Source organism: Acromyrmex echinatior, chromosome 15 (genome assembly GCF_024713525.1).
Source record: "Acromyrmex echinatior isolate Ae372 chromosome 15, ASM2471352v2, whole genome shotgun sequence".
Taxonomy (NCBI): Eukaryota; Metazoa; Arthropoda; class Insecta; order Hymenoptera; family Formicidae; genus Acromyrmex; species Acromyrmex echinatior.
The window spans coordinates 5158333-5178836 of record NC_141866.1 but is presented as its reverse complement, the minus strand read 5'-3'; the positions used below and the strand labels follow the sequence as shown (position 1 = coordinate 5178836).

General features: G+C 33.1%; 2 protein-coding genes across 5 annotated transcripts in view; one reads left to right on the top strand and one right to left on the bottom strand.

Annotated features, from left to right (window-relative positions):
- The first annotated feature begins 1710 nt into the window (after positions 1-1710).
- On the top strand, positions 1711-13993 carry PAN2 (PAN2-PAN3 deadenylation complex catalytic subunit PAN2). Of its 3 annotated transcripts, none has more exons than XM_011065373.2 (21): positions 1711-2450; positions 3466-3653; positions 4570-4739; positions 4801-4921; positions 5184-5380; positions 5464-5677; positions 5784-5920; positions 6146-6292; positions 6363-6459; positions 8398-8643; positions 8732-8971; positions 9272-9491; positions 10468-10647; positions 10987-11153; positions 11259-11427; positions 11500-12034; positions 12112-12329; positions 12464-12593; positions 12734-12958; positions 13026-13287; positions 13517-13993. In XM_011065373.2, exons 1-21 carry the CDS (start codon positions 2366-2368, stop codon positions 13529-13531), a joined length of 3963 nt encoding a protein of 1320 aa, XP_011063675.1. In that variant the 5' UTR covers positions 1711-2365; the 3' UTR covers positions 13532-13993. The 3 variants fall into 3 exon arrangements, with proteins under 3 accessions (XP_011063675.1, XP_011063674.1, XP_011063673.1); XM_011065372.2 differs by having other exon boundaries at positions 9272-9518; positions 12737-12958; XM_011065371.2 differs by having other exon boundaries at positions 9272-9518.
- Positions 13994-15563: 1570 nt separating this feature from the next.
- if (integrin subunit alpha inflated) overlaps positions 15564-20504 on the bottom strand; it is a 76083-nt gene continuing 71142 nt past the window's right edge. For both annotated transcript variants that reach the window (XM_011065374.2, XM_087414122.1), the window contains 2 exons: positions 18371-20491; positions 15564-17632 (listed from right to left, as the gene is read on the bottom strand). In XM_011065374.2, the coding sequence (XP_011063676.2) occupies positions 17540-17632; positions 18371-20491 (2214 nt within the window). In that variant the 3' untranslated portion in view covers positions 15564-17539. The remainder of the gene's footprint in view (positions 17633-18370; positions 20492-20504) is intronic.

Genomic DNA, 20504 nt, shown 5'->3' with positions numbered 1-20504 from the left:
TCATATGACTATTGCGATTAGTCAAATCTTTTTTCATTTCGGACCGATTTCTAACATCGTGAACACAAAGCTTTATTATGCTGGGAATCGATTCTGTATCTTGAAACGAGGTGAAAATTACAAAAGTAAGTAAATTTACTAGAATACTAATAATTTCATTGTTCAACATCTAGTAAATTTGCTCACTTTTTGTAATTTTCACCTTGTTTGAAGATATAGAATTGACCCCGAGGTGAAAATTACAAAAGTGAGCGAATTTACTAGAATACTGATAATTTCATTGGTCAATACTTAGAGAGCTTATAATCAGAGAGTCGCCAACATAACACGTGAGCCGAATCGCGCGCTGATTGGCTGAGGGCGTATAGCGAGTTATGGCTCTGAGAAAAGGTTAGTTTGACAATGGGACAGGAGGTCTATTCTTGAAACAAAGCGATAATTATCATATACAGAAAATATCGCACGGTCGATATCGCATGCGACTTTGAAATCATATTCTTCGCTATCATGCGATATGTAAATCTGAAGGTGCATTCACGCATGATGCATTTATCCTTGTTGTTCATCGAATGTTAAACAAGGATAAATGATGCATTATGCGCATCATGAAACGGAATGCACTTTGAGATGCGAGCTAACAGATGGAGAGCTTGATCACGTGATCTTCGAGCAATCCGAGTGCCAAGAATTAATTCCGAATGCTACAGAGCTGTAAACTATCCTTTAAGGTTAGATTATAAAATGAAATTGTTTATTTTTATGAATAAATAAAAAATACCTTATTAAAAAATACCTTATTGAAAATTTCTTTCGCTTTACTAGAAACTGATAATAGTCTTATATACTAAAAATAGATTGTTACACATGAATGTAGCAGACTTATATGCAAGGTGTTTTCTCAAAAGAAAATATTACATTGCAAAATAAACTTCTACAATTTATACGTTATATCATTTGATTTATATTCGTTAAAGTCTTTAATATATTATAAAGAGGAAAAGAATTAAAAACTTACTTTCCTCGATAAATGTTGTATATAATGTACTCCTATTCAATTTCTATTTGATAGCATTATCATAAATATACATTATGAATTTAATTTAGGCGCGAAAATCTGCATTAGCTCTACGAGCTCGGTTTTTGAATTCGAAGTGGATCGAGCAGCTCGATTAGCTCTAGAAATATTAATTTCGAATGCAGATGAGATGACATGTAGCAGAAAGATATTGCCGAACAATTTTCGAGATCTTTTTCTTCTTCTTCTTCTTCTCCTTTAATTGGCCTCGTAGTATCGAACTGACTGAAGTTGGCCATTGATGGTGGAAATTCGCGTGTTAAAATTTACATCATTAAGAGTAAGAAACTATAGTAATATCTATAGTTTCTTATTCTTAGGCCCGATCTGTCTCTCTTTCGTTTTAAAACGAGTAAAAGGAGAGAGTTTTAAGTCTTGCTTAAAGTCAAAATAACATTAGACAACCGGGTTTTCATCACTTAATTTTAAGCCCGGATCTTCAATAGATTCTTAAGCCATAAGGAATGGACGAATCACAATCAATTATTCTTCTCGCATTCGACTACAATTGGTCAATTTCTTACGACTTGAGGCTTAAAAATCTACATCTATTGTGAAGATCCGGACTTACAAGCACGCGAACTTCCATAAGCGCCAACCTTTAATATCTCGTCGGTGTCAATGCAGACACGTATTATAAATTGTATACCTGCAGTGAAAAATGGATGTTGCTATGCAGTTGATATTCACTTTCTCAGTTGGCGCTAATGCATGGTGGCATTTTGCGCCTGCGGTTGGTTACAGGATAAAGACCGGCATGATCACTCTCAGCTGCTCTGGTTTCCGCTCTGGTTCACTGCTCAGTGATTACTGTGCTTAGGTTCCTGTCTATCTGTGTCTGCTCGCGAAGTCTGAACATCGTGAACATGCGATTATGAATTAAATCGTATCTCAACAAACGGCGAAAAACGCAGTTTTCTTGGTGAACGGATAGCAAAGAAATACAATCGAGAAAAACGTGTTACGATGCGCTTGTCTATCGTTGAGTTTTTCAATCCAACGGCTCGCGTTAGCATAATAATGCACAAAATGTTTCGCTTGTTGCACAGTTGCCAGGACGACTAACGTGCGTGTTGGTGCGTTTGTTCGTCTGCCTACCTTGCGTGCGTGCGTGCGTGCGTGCGTGCGTGCGTGCGTACGTGTGTGAGACTGTGTGCGCCGCGTACCTGCGGTGTATTATGATAAAAGACCGATCATTATTGGGAATATTGGAACGCAGTTCTCGTGTCAATTTTATATCACTCCAATGCCACGTAACGACGTAGTCTGAAGAAAGCCATCGCGCGCATCATGGACTATCCGGTGTTGGATCTCTTCGATCCCTCGGTAGAACCTACGGACCACGTCAACTGCGAGGAAGAACAAGATCTGCTTTGTAAGTGCTCTGTTTGTCGCGTCACGCGCGCTTCTTTCACGCGACCAAGAAGCGCGGGAGAGCCGCTTTCGATGGAGGGATACCGGAATTTCTCTGTCTCGCATGTATTCACACTACCTGCGCTTTTTTTTATCTTTATCAGTTCCTCGTATCGCGTCTGTTTCTACTTTCCACAACGTTCGTTTGCTTTCGAACGTTTACGCGCGGAACACCGCCGATCCGGCCGATTGTAGAATATCAGCTGGCATCAGCTGTTTCTCCAACACGCACGAGCGCGGCCAAGATCGTCCTTTGTTATCTCCAAGCTTAACAGTAATTATGGAAAATCCTTGAAGCAGTAATGATCAAATTGTTTTCTTCTTGAAAATCGATTGTTATAATTGGTTTCTATCTTGTATGTACCTCATTTGTTATAATAACGATATAATTAAAAAATAGTTATTTTTTATTATCTTATAAAAAAAAGAATAAAAACATAAAGAAGGAAAAAAACTAAAATTTTACATTAATATTATAAAATTTTATTGATTCAAAACATTCAAACTCATTTTTTAGAAAGTTTTCTTTGTTTTTTAGTATATTATTGTTGTAGCAAATGTACGAGTAAATATAATCTCTACTTCGATAAAATAATAATTTTGGATATTTGTGGTCTATATTTAACAATAAATTGTGCTATACAATAAATTATGTACACAATAAATTATGCTCTTAAAAAGCATATGTGTATTTTGTATTTTATTTTGTATTTTATTTATATTATAATTGCGCGCCTTATATTTAGAAGTAGAAGCTGTATAGATAACTTTATCGCGTTTCGAAATAAAGATATAATTTACATAAATTATTATTTTATATTTTGTTTATATTTAATTATTTATGACAAATAAATTGAAAATTTTGCTAAAGTGTTGGAGTCCTTTAGCAAGAAAGGAATATCTTTCTGCTTTTGGGATTATATGTGTAAAATAAAGGTATACTTGTGTGAACCTCGACTGATCGATTCTCATTTCAGGGGACGATTGTAATTATGTCGTACCCGGAGGTGAATATGTACGTGCAACGGAGCAATTTGGAGAGGACTTTTCTGGGGCCGAGTTTCATGAAACTAGAACATTGCTCGCCGATGGCGGGGATAGATTTGGAGTTTCCACTGCCACTTTCGACACGATTGAAGAACTTATGTGGATGGGGAATCAAGGGGTATGTCACTGATACTATTTATACTAAATTTTTTATTCATTATTATATCAATATTTATAATTTAATACAATTTGAAACAACATTTGAAACAACATTCAAGTCTTGGATGAAGAACCGGTTTATAATAAACGTCTTGTCTCAGAGATGCTTAACATTAAAAAATAGAGTGACAGTCTAAACCTCCAGATAGACACAGAAGGTTTTCATAAATCATATATTTCTATTGTAAATAATTTAAAATTTATATTTTAAAATTTCTATTGTGAATAATGCAAAATTTTGACTTTGCATTGCCAAGATTTTTCGCAGTACTGTTGATTCCGTCGGAAGCGTTAGACGGTTTTCTTTATTTTATTTTATACATTGAACATTATATACATAATTGTGATACTAATTTTATATCTCTTTTGACATCATATTATTGACAATTATTTCAATATTAACATGGATTTTCTCAATTGTCGGACTCCGAGGTAGGTTTTTTTTTATCAGAGAAGCGCATTGTGCTTATTTTAATTTAGTTTTGATAACTTATAACATGTTTCTTTATGTTCTCATTAGAACAATGAGAAATCTTTCGCAATCGGTCATCCAATCGCTTCACAAGCAATTTTTCGTTTTTCTGACTCATCTAATTGTGCAACAAAACCATTACTTTCTTTTTCTTTTAATATTAATTTTACTGCGCCTGAATTTTTGTACATCTGAAGAGGACCTAAATATAAGATCGAAACATGTATTATATTCTGTAACATTTTTCATACTCTTATTTTCTATGGTTTTTATAATTTCTTTTTTTTTGTATTTAGTTATAATTATACTCATGTTAAATGAATAATGGAAACTTTTTATGTCTTTTGATTCTTATTAGCCTTTTATAACACATTGTCGTATTTTTAATACTAATTTGTTGTAGGGTCACGTAACATCCTACTATGGGCCTGGTTTACAAAAATATACCTCTTTTCAAGTCCATGCAACGCAGGAGATACGACAAATTCATACTGTAGATGAGGGTATCTTAGTGTTGTCTCAAAGTCAATTGAGATGCCAATTGCGGAGAGGCATACCTATATTTACTCATACGTATGTTCATATTTTGTACTAACATTATTATCCACGGATGAGCAAACCTAGATTGTTATAGGTCGATGAATATGAACGACATGCAATGTATGTTACAAATTTCCCCAGCCAGATTACTCATGGGTGGACATCAGGATAAAATAATTGATTTTAACCTTACTAGAGGAAAAGAGACTGGATTAGTAAGAATCTATCAACTAAACTAAATGTTAAATTAATTCCGAGTACGAGATGTGATGACTTTATGGCCCGAATTTTTATTTTCTGATTGATTTGTAGTTAAACTTAACCTGATATTTTATCCAATGGGTTTTATCTATGATGATGTCGTAGATAAAGCCCATTGAGTTAAACATCAGGTTAAGCTCAATTACAAGTTAGTCAGATAATGAAAAAAGAGACCTATGAACCTATGAGACCTTAGAACCTATGTTATATTTGTAGGTGGATGTAGATGAGAATGGTTGTGCGATATTGAGACAACATAGTAGGCTTATATGTGCTGGAAATCCTGTGGGAAGAATAGATCTCAGGGATCCAAATACATTATCAATAGAACATACTTTAGATACACACAGTGGTTCCTTAAGTGATTTCGATGTTCAAGGAAATTATCTTGTTACATGTGGATTCAGCAACAGGTGAGGCATAAAATAATCAAAAAGTTTTTGACCATTTCATATACTTAACACATATATTATAAATATTTATGGATTATATTTAGTCGTCAGGGTCTTACTGTTGATCGATTTTTAATGGCCTATGATTTGAGACAAATGAGAGCATTAAGTCCAGTCACAACTATGGTATACCCTCTTTTATTAAAGTTCCTACCAAGTTATTCCAGTCGGCTCGCAGTGGTATCGCCACTAGGACAAATGCAATTACTTGATACAATATATGCTAATGTACAACCTTCAGTAACGTGTTTATATCAGGTAAATTTACGCGTTCATAATTTAAGCAAAAAATTTAAGGTAGAAATTTTTTTAAATAGATATACATACAGAGATTATATATAGAAATTGTATCGTATATTATTAGGTTGCTACTGGCGGTGCGACGATATTATCATTTGATGTAGCTACTACATCTCAATGTCTTTGCTTTGGAGATTTGGCGGGCTCTATACATTTAATGTCCACCAACACTCCGGAACCTCAATTTAATACATTTTCTAGGTCAGTAATATTATTTTAATCAATTTTAAAAATAACGATAATTAATTTACGAATTATATTATATAATTTTTATATATCGAAATAATTATTGACACAATATACTAAAATCTATTGACACAAATAATTTATATTACGTATAAAATCAAGAACAATTAGAAAATGAATATAAAGATAATCAAGAATAAAATCTAAGTATATGTATATGTATATTTTTATTTTGCTTAGGCCTACGGAGTTTGCCGATCCAATTGAGACAATACCATCGATTCCTTTTAATGACGATATTGCGCCGTACAGTACAATACCAATGGTATATTCAGATCAACCACTTCTAAGTGATTGGCCTGAAGAATACTTGAAAAAAGTTTATAGGTAGGTCTCTTGTATGTTTCCATTTTTGTACAACCGAGAAACAGATAACTTGATTTTCATTCTTTCACAGGAGAACTCCACCAATAGATCCTGAAATCTTACGCACAATGAAAATGCAGGGAACAATAGGATACGCGCCGAATCTTCAGGCTTTTCGCAGAAATCAAGTGAGGAAACAATATTCTCCCACTCTATTACAATATTCTCCTCCGTCTCTTCTCAAATTATCTTAAATTCCATTCATAAATTCTTAATAATTTTTCCTATTTTTGTTTATCAAATTTTAAAATCTATTCTGCTTATGACTTGATCAAATTTAATATTGCTTCTGTATATCATTAAATTGCTATCTAAATTGATATACATACATATATTTCAAAAATATATTGATATACAAATGAATTCTTTCATGATTTTGAGGCTTTACTAACAATTAAATTGATCAATTACAACAATATATTATTAATGTGAAAATTAAGGCTCTGTGTGGTATTTAATTTTTAGAAAAAAAATTTGCTATATATGATTAAGACTGATAACCTTTCGTGATAATTATTATAGCCTATAAAGAGACGTGATATATTTTCGTAAACTAGTCCAACGTATTCTACTAATTTTACAATAATATAGCATACAAAAAAAACAGTCTCAAAATATATTATTATATATATACACTGCGCGTGTAAAATATTGAAATCTCTTTACTTTTCTCGTTATTTTGTTTCATATATATAGTCAATTTACCATATATACTATATATATGATAAAAATATTTAAAATGTTAAAAAATATTAAAAAGTATATGATTGTAATTTTGAAAACTAATATCAAATTAATTATCGTTATATTATTACATTATTGAAAGTACTATCAATTTTTTTATTATAATAAATATATTTTTTGTTAGTGCCACTTACAGGAATCTGTTTATTTTTATTTGATCAGTATTTGATACTTTGCTTATATGAAATTCGGTAAAATAAATTTGACATACGTTAAATCAGAACAATTCTAAATGTGTTTTATATTAAATATAAAATAGTTTTATTTTTTTATATATATTTACATCTGAATCTTATAGATCCAATATTATCAACAATGTGCCAACAAATTTATACATATAAAAAAATAATACGTAATAAAATACAGCATCTCCGTGCTGTAACATATAATTGCACTGCATTCTGAATTCTAAATATATTTGTATTATTTAAATAATATTGTTTAAATAATTAAAAATATATAAGTGACATATAATCGACGAATTTTATCATTAAATATTACATGTATAATACATTTTTTTCTTATTGTAAACTAAATATAATACTAAAATAATTTTTTTTTTTCTTTAAGAACTGCTAATAAAGCATATTACCCAATTAAAAATTGGGTTCTTCAATTTAATTATGATCAGCGAAGTTGAGGCCTTATTAATTTTTTTGCGTTGCAGAAAAAGTACGTAGCGTGTAAGAAAAAACGTATGCATTGAAATATATTAATAGTATAAGTCTTAATTTCCTTTATAGTTATTTGTGTTGACATTTACAGAACGACCGACATAAAGAAGAAGAAACATGAATAAATGTTTCTAATATACGTTCCGCCAAAAGTATCCACAATTCCCTTATATAGCTTATCGATCGCTCTTATCAGCGTGATATTTTACTGCCTTTATTCTCTCAATCCGCGCAATGTGTTTGTGATTGATTGCATTTTGTCTTTTCGTTTAATGATTTCCGATGAATAATCTCGATAGGCGATTAATATATTTACATGTAAAATATGTTCCGCATGAAATGTATACTCGAAATTGTATTTGAGTGAAATAATAAAGGTTGTATGATATACAACAGTATGCGTAACTTTAATATAATGCGCCATATTATCGGTTCAGTTCCCACAACGCGTTCTTTAATATATAGGTATTATTTATTTTTTCACAATCCAAAAGTCTATCTCTCTATCATGCACCAAACTGTACAAACTATCTCGATATCTCACGTGTAATGGCATGGCAAATTCCATAAGATAGAAACTATCTTGGCGAAAAATATCCGATACACGTTTTCACAGTGGAATAAAAATAAATAATACCTCTTTTGCAGATACCGTACAATCTGGAAACGGGTACGTCTTCACGACGTGGCTTAGTCGCGAAGCCTTTCGTGGGGGACTCACGGTCTAAAACAGATGACGGCACCTTTGTAGCCATACCTAAGCGTTATCGTAAAATTGAGTTGAAATACTCACGGCTTGGTTACGATGATTTCGATTTTGATCAATATAATCGAACCAGCTTTTGCGGCCTGGAGGCTACACTTCCTAACAGTTATTGCAATGCTATGCTACAGGTAAGCTTAAGAAAATTATAGTGTCCGAGGTGAGTTGGGACAACGAATAAAATAAATCACAGATCAGATACACGTTCGTACTTTGTAGTTGCTTTACTACTGCGAACCTGTAAGGGTAGCATTGCTCTCACATTCGTGCCAACGAGAGTTTTGTCTTTCTTGCGAATTGGGATTCTTGTTTCACATGTTGGATACATCACGAGGGTTTCCTTGCCAAGCTGCAAATTTCCTTAGGGCTTTTAGGACAGTACGGGAAGCGTCAGCTTTAGGACTTATACTGAACGATCCAGAATCGAAGAAAAAGATCAATCTGATAGTGCTTATACAAGTATGATAATAAACAAATACAATAAGTTACAAGCAATCAGCGTAAAAATGCACAAATTACATTTTAATAACTTGCGTTAGAACGAATGTTCAAAATATACGTTTATTTGAAATGAAAAAAAAAAGACTTTTTTACAACTTTATTTCGTATAAATGTTTATAAATTTATATTCTCGGAAATGCATTTTATTAAATGTTTAAATCTCTATTAAAAATTGCATTAAAAATCGCATGACATATTTAGAAATTTAATATATTGACAGAAAAATTATTTATTGAATTGGTTTGAATTTTGTATTAGAGTTGGAACAGATTTATTCTACATCAAATACACTACGAGATACTGGAAACTAGGAAGCGACAACAAAAAGAAGAGGAAGCAGCGCGACTTAAATCAGATTCCAAATATCCTCCATTTGTTTATAACGAACAGGATTTTCCTAGCATCCTTGAGGACCTCGGTTCTCGATATAGGAGTCATGATGACGAGAGAAAAAAAAAGAGGAAGCAAGAGGAGGATGGTAAATATATGTGGATCACATCGAAAGGTAAACACAATTTATGTGTAACCTTTGCACTGGGCACTTTTGTGTTTATTTTTCAATTTGTATGTGATTTATTTGATTTTTTATTTGCTTTAAAGATATATCCGAAGAGCAAGAAACGACTGAGAACTATATGATTAATGTATAATTGTAATTATAATTTTTTATATATAACGATGCAGAAACATTACTTTTATTTTAATAAGCTACCTCCCAATTTTATTATAATCTTGCATTCTTAGGATATCTCACAACTGCAACTTTCTTAATGTACGCCGACGCATATATTTTTTTGAATGTATCTTTATTGATATTAAACCAATAAGTTATGGCGTTGCTGCTTGTTATTCCTTAAATCGCTTTTTTTTCTATATGTATTATGTATATGTTTTTATAGTAAGAAGAGCAGCTAGCCCCTTTTACCCTTTTCCAAAAATTGCATGATTTTGCTTTCATATTTATATGTGTGTATATATATCGATATTAATCACATATTTTTTAATTCTATGATTTTATAATAATAATAATAATTATACATATATATAATTATTACAAAATCTTGCAATTTAACAAATATGTGATTAATATTGATGTGTTAAAGGTATCAATATGTAACACTGAGGTGTTAAATTATCTAATTAATAATTTTATTTTAAAAAATAACCAAAATTATCTTAACAATATCTAGTTTGCATTGCTTAGTTAAAAAATCAAGAAGGAGATTATATCGAATTTTCTAAATTTGACATAATATTTTGAATTAAATATTATAAATAAACCGAAACATTAAAATTATTACAAAACATGCGAAATTACAAACGCATATGTATCACGCTACTGTTACAAAATCGTTACACATATTTTTTTTAGTGAAAAAATATTTATACTCAATTCTAATGATATCATTAATAATATTCATTTATTTTATCTTTAAATGCATTATTACGAGTAGACAAGACCACCAAAAAATCCGCCGAAGAGAGTGAAGTGCGAGACGATGAAACAGAGATCAGTCGTCTATTTGGATCTGAACAAATGCACATACATCGCTGTCTCAAATGTGGGCAAGAAGCTACAAAACATTCTATCATGTTACTTTGTAACTTAGTTTATCCGGAAATAATTAATCCTTGTAAGCTATTGTCAAGCAATATGTGTCCAATGCTTTGGCTGGACAGAAAGTCTGAGTTTAGCGTGTAAATTGAAAACTTTGACTGTATATATTTAATCATTCGAATATTTTAAAGCAAATAAATATAAGATAAAGTGTAAATGTAGTCTAATAATGTGATACATATTTACAGATAAATTTTTACATTTTTTCAAATATCCATTATTTCAAAATTCCATAAAGATTGTGATATAATTTTCAATATTCTACACGCTCATTTGATTTTTTGTGCAACCTTAGCTTAATGTGCACATCCATACATTCATACTCGCGGTTGAACACAAGATTTACCTTTTGTAGCTGAAGAGGTACCGTTCACAAATGTTCTTGCCCGCAGTTTAAGACCTGAGAAAATTACACCCGCATGGTGTGACAATTGTCAGAAATTTACACCTACTCTCCAGTCTCGACAATTGACTAAACTACCTCAAATACTGGCTCTAAATTGTGGCTTAGATACTCAGCAGGTACTTACAACATCAGATTAGATGTACAATTGTAGCGTGCACAGAATCAAAGAATGAAAATCGCATATTACGCTTCATTCATTTTATGAGAACGAATTATTACAGGACAAAGCGTTTTGGCAAAATCAAATGGACATCGTGGTACAAAACGTGTTGACGGGAAAAGAGAGCAGTCCTAACTCGAGTCCTGTGCCTGTTACTGCGAAGCCCTGTCGATATGGCAACAATTGCACGCGAACTGGATGTCGATTCAGGCACGTTGGACGCGACTCAGGTATATAAATACTTTAATATAGAGATTAAACATGTCGCTTTGAATTAACGCTAACCATATTTTACTGTGCAGAAACAGAAAAATTATTAACGTCGTCTTCCACACCATCTACCTCATCGACAGCGCCCGTTACATCGCCTCCTAGTCATTTTTATTACTTGCATTCATGGATACCCCACAACATAGAAATCTCCATTGAAGAAAACGGAGAGATGGCAGTTAAAAAAATCAGCGAACCAAGAAACGAATTGAATGATATGTTCATACAGACAAGCATGATGGAGAACGGTCAAGATGACAGAACAGTACAAGTTATTTCTGAGAATTCTGGGAATAACAGTGAGGAAAATATTGAAAATTGTTTAGCATCGAAGATTGGAAATTGCAGTGTGACAGAAGATGACGAAGTTGTGAAAAGTACAAATCTGGAGATCTCTTATAATACTCAAAAGATACAGTATGGTCTCAGTGCTGTCGTTTGTTATATTGACGATAAAAATAACGAGGAACGAAGAAATATTGTAGCACTGTTACGAGTTGGACCAAATTATCATGAACGATCGGCAGGCAATGCCGTATCACAATGGTACATTTTTAATGATTTCTGGTAAGTTTTTTCCGTTTAGGAAAAGAAAGTTGTCCATACTTTAACATCATTTATTATCGACGTAATACTTGTTACAGTATACAACCAGTGACTCCTCAGGAAGCGGTATGGTTTAATCTCGATTGGAAAGTGCCATGTGTACTTCATTATACAGCGATACCTGCTCCTGAACCAACACAATTCGTCAGTCCTCTTACGTATGATGTTTTTGGAGAAGATAAATGTATTGCTCGCAGTGGTGGAACTAGAGGAATTACATTTACTCCTCTAGCATCAGATGAAATGCCTAAGAAAGGTAGATTCCTCTGTTGTAATAATCTCTTTGTATTTTCGCTCTTTATATGAAATAGAAAGGAAGAAAGAAAATTATTGTATACTTTTAATGTGGCCTGTATCCTTTTTAGTGTGCTTAAATTATTGTAATTGCAGGAGAGTTAGTAGGCATCGATGCAGAATTCGTTACCTTAAATCAGGAAGAATCTGAGCTACGAAGCGATGGAAAGATGTCAACTATAAAACCGAGCCATATGTCGGTCGCACGAATCACCTGTATACGCGGGTATGTTTTATGAGCTGTTATGTAAACAATAATGCTTCATAAATGAGAAATTTTAATCTGATTAGATAAAAAATGCGCTTAATATGACAATATTCGAGTTATTTTAAATCTATATATAATATTTTCTTATTTTTAATTAGTAGACAAGGTCCTTTGGAAGGTACACCGTTTATAGACGATTATATAAGCACTCAGGAACAGGTAGTCGACTATCTAACAAAATTCAGTGGAATCCAACCGGGTGATTTAGATGCGAATTTTAGTAGCAAACATCTTACAACTCTGAAATCGACGTATCAAAAGTTGAGGTTCTTAGTAGACAATGGTATAATTTTTGTCGGGCACGGCTTGAAAAACGATTTTAGGTAAAATACTACTTGATATCTACGATGGTGGCTGGTAATATTTTTTTTTAATGTGTGAACTTTGCAGGGTAATAAATTTGGTAGTCCCGCCGGATCAAATAGTAGATACAGTTTTGTTGTTTCACTTACCTCATCATCGTATGGTATCGTTACGTTTCTTGACTTGGCATTTTTTGGGTAAAAACATTCAGTCTGAAACTCACGATTCAACCGAAGATGCGCGAGCAGCTTTAGAATTGTATCGCAAGTACAAAGAACTAGAAAGTTCTGGCACATTGACAGAAACATTGAAAGAACTTTACGAAGTGGGCAGCCAATTACAATGGAAAGTAAGAATAAAAATTCTTACATTTTACATTACTAAATGTCATGTCTATGGTCGATATTCATATTTCGTATTTCAAGGCTGTCTTAAGACGCTAATGACGGCTCTCTGATTGATTCGTGATGATATCTCAAGACAGAACTTAAAACGGTCTTGAATATAAGAACTATGAATACCGGCTTATAAGTTAAATTTTCGTTAAATTTATTTCTTTAAACATTATTTAATTTTAGGTTCCCGATAGCTGATATGAGGATATATACAATGATATAGATATTGAAATCAATAGCGATAATGACGATTAGACGATACGGATATTCATTATCATTGTTCAAAAGATATTCAGTAAGCGTTATTCGCGTTCATCGCAATATCGTATAATCCAATGTTAAAGATGGATTTGTCTATTTATCATTCACACAAAACAGATTTATTCAACGCACATGTAATATTATTAGATGGAATTTTTCGAGATTTTATTTCGCAACATCATGAAGTTAAAAGAATTACAGATTGGAAAACATTAATATTCATTTAGGCGTTAATTTCGCTCATTGTTGCATGTATTAGATCATTGTTGCATCTATATGTAAAAAATGTATACATATACATTTTATTCAATGGTAATATGTCAAATCAACATATTTTTTAACACTGGTAGAGCTAATTGATCGTGAATAGCCCGTTGAAAGAATTGAATGAGAAAATTGTTGATCATGATTTTAAATAGAATTAAGCATAATACGAATTTGTATATACTGTCTGACATATTGGCGTTTTGAGGAGCAGTAACGATCTCGCACTGCCCGAATATAATATTCACAAGGAGATGGTACGATCGAAATGTGAAATATAAATTGAAATGATAGTAAATAATTATAATTTATAAATAATTATAATTTATTCGAAAGGGCGGATTGAGTGTATCAAAATGTAAAGAAATTAAGATGAAAAAAAATTTCTGAGAAAATTGCAATTGAAGTTGGGAATTCGATTAGCTATAGCTAAGTAGAATCTTAGATTGGCAAACAAGAAAGCAGTGTGGCTGAAATTACAAATATATATACACATACACACATATGAATGTGTGTGATGTCTACTTAAAAGACTAACAAAAATTTATTAAATTGTAAAATATAATTGTAAAATATATATTATCTAAATATATTTTTAAAAAGTTAGTACTCTTGGTAAATTCACACTTCGTCGGTCGCGATGGTCATGGACGAAAAAACATAATATGTGCGCTTCAGCGCTGTCAGCTTTCCTGTTTATGCAGCAAATTCTAATACTAAGTTTCTAATACTTAACATAGCAGATCCCAATTTTAATTGCAATTCTCAGAAACTAAGACTCATTTTCTAATTTCTTTACATTCTTAATCAGCACAATATTAAAAAAATATTTTTAAATATTTATTAAATATTTTTATGTTAAATAAACATTTAAAAAACGTTTTAAAAATATTATCTGCTGTTTTGATATTATTAGTACATTTAATCCTCCTTTTGAATGAACGATAATTTCTCATTTGATTCCGTGCTATCTCCTTGCCAGTCTAATTCCATTCATATCCATTTGTATCCCAAAGTGAACGTATTCCGTCTCGATCCATCAAACAATTGTCAAATATAGACGTAAATAGTTATAGCATAATAGCAATAATTGAATTATGTACTTTTAAGTATATAATAGCTCACAGTTTTCTTTTATACAACGTATTTTTTTAGTGCAGCAACTTTTGTACGATTTTGCAAAGCCGAATTTCAGATGCGAATTTTTTTTATAAATATTTCATGGATTTTAGTTTCCTCGATCACACACAGTCGCCTTCACATTTGCGCAAATACAAGTCACATTTGCAGTCATGATAACTGTTATTCAATGTCGTTTTTTAAACTGATTGTCATACTAATCTATTTGCATGGAAGGTTCTTAAAATGCGGAAAAAATCTATTCACGAAAATGGTAATATATTTTACAAACTGACACAACTGTGTGCATTATAAATTATTTTTATATACATTTTACCAATAAAAGAATATGAAGGATACTGTCCAAAATATTTAAAAAAAAACTCGAGATTAATGAATATATTTTTTTATATCCGAAAGAATTTTCTTATAATTTTTACGGTATAACTTATAATTGATTTCAACGATCAATGCGATCAGTAAATAGCACAGTCACAGTATATACATTGACCGTTAAACAAATATATGTTTTATGCTAACACTGTTACGTCATTGTAATTTTACAATAAATGATTGTACAAATTCATCCAATGTAATTTTTCTTTTTGAAAATTAGTCGAATACAGAAGACGAAGCTTATTTGTGAAAAGTATTATGAAAAGTACAAATACAGAGATCTCTTGTAATATTAAAAAAATACAGTATGGTCTCGGTGCTGTTGTCTATTATGCTGTTATCTATGTGACGATGAGATTAACGAAAAAAAAGAAAATATTGTAGCATTGATACGAATTGCACTAAATTATCACGAACGATCAACAGGCAACGTGCATGCGTTTCGTCTTCCAATTAGTTTAAAGTATCTCTTATCAAAAATGTAGTGACTTTTCAAATATGTATCTACAAATATATGGTACAGTTTTAACTAATTTCGAGTGGCATGATAAAAATACTCTCGGTGATTTGCTATTATCGAGAGGTAGTGACTGAATAAAAATCTGATTTTTCTAGCGATAAAAAAATTGAATTTGTGAATTAATATATTACATAAAAGGTCACTATGTTTCCGATAAGAGACACTTTGAACTAATTGTAAGACGAACATGCGTTGCTCGCCGATCATAATTTGATGCAATTCTATGCTACAATATTTTCCTTTCTCTCGTTATTTTTATCATATATAATAAATAACAACACTGAGACTGACCACTATACTGTGGTCATCTTGACAAAGAGAGTCATACGTGTCTATTCTTCGTGCCAAAGAACCTATTCAGAGTCTCTTTGTCACGATCGCCACAGACTTATTAGGGGAGAAATTAGCAGTATGCGCAAAATAGTTAATTTCATTATATGTATATATATATATATATATATATATTTTTTTTTTTTTTAATATTATACCTTAACGTTATATGTACAAATCAGTTCTAGCTTTCTATTACACTAGAAAGATATAAATCCTTTCTAATTAAAACATTATTGCGTTAAACCACTTTTCGTGGACAATTTTAGTAACGTAAATTAATAATTTACAGATTGTACACACACATTCACCTTGCACGCGTGACGATACATCACGCTATTGTTACAGCGCTCAAGCATACGTTACAGTATTATGTATATAATATAAAAATTTAATAAATAATTATAAAGTCCCACGCGACTTAAAAATCGCTCTTCAGGAAGATTAGACCCCTTTCACATAGTCTAAATTCGATATATTGCTAATAAAACATTATCTAAAAGTATGAAATTGCAAAAAACATGTATAAGATTGAAGAATTTTTTACGACATGTTCAATAAAATGTAAGACACAATATTCGGCTATATAACTACTCGTGTGAAAGGGGCCTTGAAGAAGAGATGATGTTATCGATGATGCTTTCAGTACTGAATACATTCCGCTAAATTCTAATCACCGGTGAGATATGAAATCGTTTTTAAAGTTCGTGCCAACTAAACGCGGATAAAAAAATAATTACTTGTACTCTATTGTAAAAAGACAGCGGAAGCGACGAGGCACGATCAAGGCATTTTACCGCGAATAACGGTATAAAAAATAACATTATACATATATTACTTATATACACAAAGATACGATTCATCGAAGAATGTCGAAATATTCGTTCGTATCTGCTGACTGTACGCGCAGCTTAAGTAATTACAAGTAATAATAATAAAAAAAAAAAGAAGAACGTCTCCTGACTAGAAACTTGCGTGGTCGAGCTGCAGGAGCTGGAAGGAGTATTCGACGGCAGTATACGAGTGACGAATCAATCGTCACTCATCCAAAACCAACGTTTCTGTGTACCTTGACAAATCTCGTCTTACCTAGACGCGGATTAAGGCACTGTTGAACGCTAACAAGATATTCGGTAAAAGTCGAAACTATGTTCGCAGACAATACCAAGCAAAAATCCATGCAACGCGTGTTCCCTCGATTATTCGAACTAAAGCGTTTTTCATGGTTCTACTACGCAGTCAAAATTTTAACTCGTTTACGATTCAATTTAGTATAGCCAGAAAATCGAAACTTTTAATAGAATGGTAATCTTCCTTTAATGATCCTCGCCTTGTTGGAAGTGGCCGTTTCGATTTAGCGGTTGTCTCTCTGGAGCGTCGGAAGGTCTGTTCCTCTTGAAGAAACCACACTAAATGATAAATAAAGTTGATTATCATTAATCCATCTTGATCTCAATCATTATCAATATCAAAGACATGAATCAATCTATATAATGAACCAAACAAGGGATTCCGCATTAATCACATGAAAAAGTGGTTTCAGTTGAATTGACTGAAACTGTGACATTTTGCAGATTATTCTGATCAAAAATTTTTTTAGGCAAAACCATAAAAAATGGACATTTGAAAGTTGCTATTTTTTTATCTAAATGAACTAAAAAATATCTTTATCTAATAAATTATTCATTTTTTGACAATTGTATCTTAATATTTTTTTGCACGGAATAATGAAATGAATTGATTGATGTAAAGAAAACATATATAGTTGTTTTAAAAAAATACAATTTGCAATATGCATACTTGCAAACTTTGTATTTTCTTTACATCAGTTGATTCGTCTCATTATTCTGTGCATAAAAGTATAAAGTATAGTTACTAAAAAATGAACAGTTTAGTACTTAGATAAAAATATTTTTCAGTTCGCGCGCGCGCGATTTCAAAATAGTAATTTTAAAATGACGTTAGAGCAAAATCTCAAGTTCATTTTTTATAGTTTTGTTTAAGGAAACTTTTGATCAGCGTTTCATAATAACAACTTTTTTATATTATTAATAATATTTAATCATTCGTAGTTTTTTTCATTGCAAAACATTTGGGAAAAATATATATTTGTAACTTTTCTACATTACATTCGTCTTTAGACTTACCTTATAAAGCAAATAAATGAGTAGCAAGAGGATAATCATTCCCGCGCAGGCCGATAGAACTACCACCCATATTGGAATCATATCCGGAGCAGAAGGCGACGCGCTAGGTTCGATATTCGTCATAACTTCATCGCTTCTAATGACCTGTTCAGCAGGTGTACCAATGAATGGTTGCTTCGTGACACGCGCCACCAACTTCGTTGACACTTTCACTTTCTCTTCAAGAGCTACTTCCTTCAAAGTCCTAGCATCCACGCGATACCTCGCACTAATCCATACTTCTTGATCTTTCTTCAATGGACCTAATACGCATCGCAACATAACGCACTTTGCTGAATCGCACGGTCGTACTGGTATCTGTAATTCGGGATCGTTTTCCTGGTAATAATCATCATCTTGGAACGTAGTTGCATCTGACGGATCGTCCGTCTCGTCGAGATCTCGTCGATGTCTGTGAAGCCATTCGAATTTCTTGAACTCCTCGATATCGATCATGTCGCTCTCGCGTCTATATCGCGAGCTTGGAAAATCGGGTCTGTCAGTGGGAAACTCATCGTTAAACCGATCACGGTTTCTTCCGTAGACTCTGGTATTGCTCGTTTTCTCTTCCGTTCGTTTCTCTTCATGTGTACGAGTATTATATCTGCTTTCGTAACCTCCATCCGAAGCTGCACTGGATGATTCCTCACGCCAAGATTGACTGTAAGTTCCCTGACCTTGATTATCAGCATTGCTACCTAAATAGTCATCATGCGAACCATGTAAAGTGTACGTTCTTTCCTCTGTGTGCGTGAAAGAACCCTGAAGAGGAAATCTTCGGCCATCTTTCAACACAATGTAACCTTTACTATCCGGAGCAATAAATAGCTGACCTTCTATTCTTAGGAATCGACTGTCACGAGGTTCTGTGGATTCCGAGATGTAACTTTGACTACCATAACGATCTTGAAGAGGAAACATAGAACCGTCCTGGAACTCTATATACTCCTTCCTATCAGCAGATGTTCTGAATCTTGCCTTGAACTGTACATACTGTTGTCCCTGTCTACTATATACTTGATAACCAGCTGCATCCTTCGACAATGTGCCAAAGATTCGGTTCAATTCTTGCGTGGAGCTGACATTGTGCAAATTAAATTCTCGACTTCCGATTGTCTCTTCGCGGTCGCCAGTGATGAAATCATCTTCCGTAGATGGATGCCCACCCGTAGTCGCTCCATAGCGTCTTTCCGCGTCATAGCTATGTTCTCTCTCTTCCTGCAGGCGTCTTTCCTCTTGTTGTCTTCGTCGTTCTTCTTCTTCTCTTCGCCATTCCTCTCTTCGTTCCTCTTCCTGCTGACGTCGCTCTAACTCTTCTCGATGACGTTGTAGGGCAAAGTTACGTTCTTGCTCCTCTTGAACTTTCCTCTGTCGAGTCTCCTCCTCCTGTCGCAGACGAAGCTCTTCCTGAAGCTTCCTTTGTCGAGTCTCCTCCTCCTGACGCAGACGAGCGTCCTCCTGCTGTTTCAATAGTTCCTGGTATCTCCTTTCGCTTTCTGTAATAATTGAATCGTATCTTCCTGAAGGTGAAATCGTGTGTCCTGGCGCTTCATCGCTCTCTTTCCAACGGTTTTCTACCCTAACAGATTGGTTCGTACGTGTTCCATAGGACTGTTCGAGATCGGGCAATCTCGAACCAAAGGATCCTTCTTCAGATTCACGGAACCCTCCACCTAAAGTAGTGGAACCGTAATTACCGCTTGATTCCGTGTGAAAAACAACGCCGCCGCGATTATTAGATAAGTTACTGCTATCGATCGAGTTAGTTCCAGAAGAATTGTGCGTATACGTTGTAGTGAGTACTTCGGGTTTTTCTCCCGTTGGGTTTAGCTGAATCCTCCTAGTCTCGGTAATACTAGAAGAAGAGGAAGAAGACGATGATGAAGAAGAGGAGGAGTGTCGTGATTTCTGAATATTCGAACTATCGCCACTACTAATCTCGGCTTCTTCCTTCTGATTCACTTTGTTACGATCAATCTCAAAGCCTCTTTGAACATTGATTGTTCTGCCTGACTGCGATTCATCTAAGATTACGCCGGAGTAATCAGGATAATTCAAGTGCACTCTTTTGCGCTGATCCAACTATAATGTATTA

Excerpts from the sequence above, each read along its gene's own strand:
- PAN2 (XM_011065371.2), top strand. The coding sequence starts at position 2,366 with ATGGACTATCCGGTGTTGGATCTCTTCGATCCCTCGGTAGAACCTACG. Across the intron at positions 12,330-12,463 it reads AGATGAAATGCCTAAGAAAG|GAGAGTTAGTAGGCATCGAT; the intron begins GTAGATTCCTCT and ends TTGTAATTGCAG. Across the intron at positions 12,959-13,025 it reads GGCTTGAAAAACGATTTTAG|GGTAATAAATTTGGTAGTCC; the intron begins GTAAAATACTAC and ends TGAACTTTGCAG.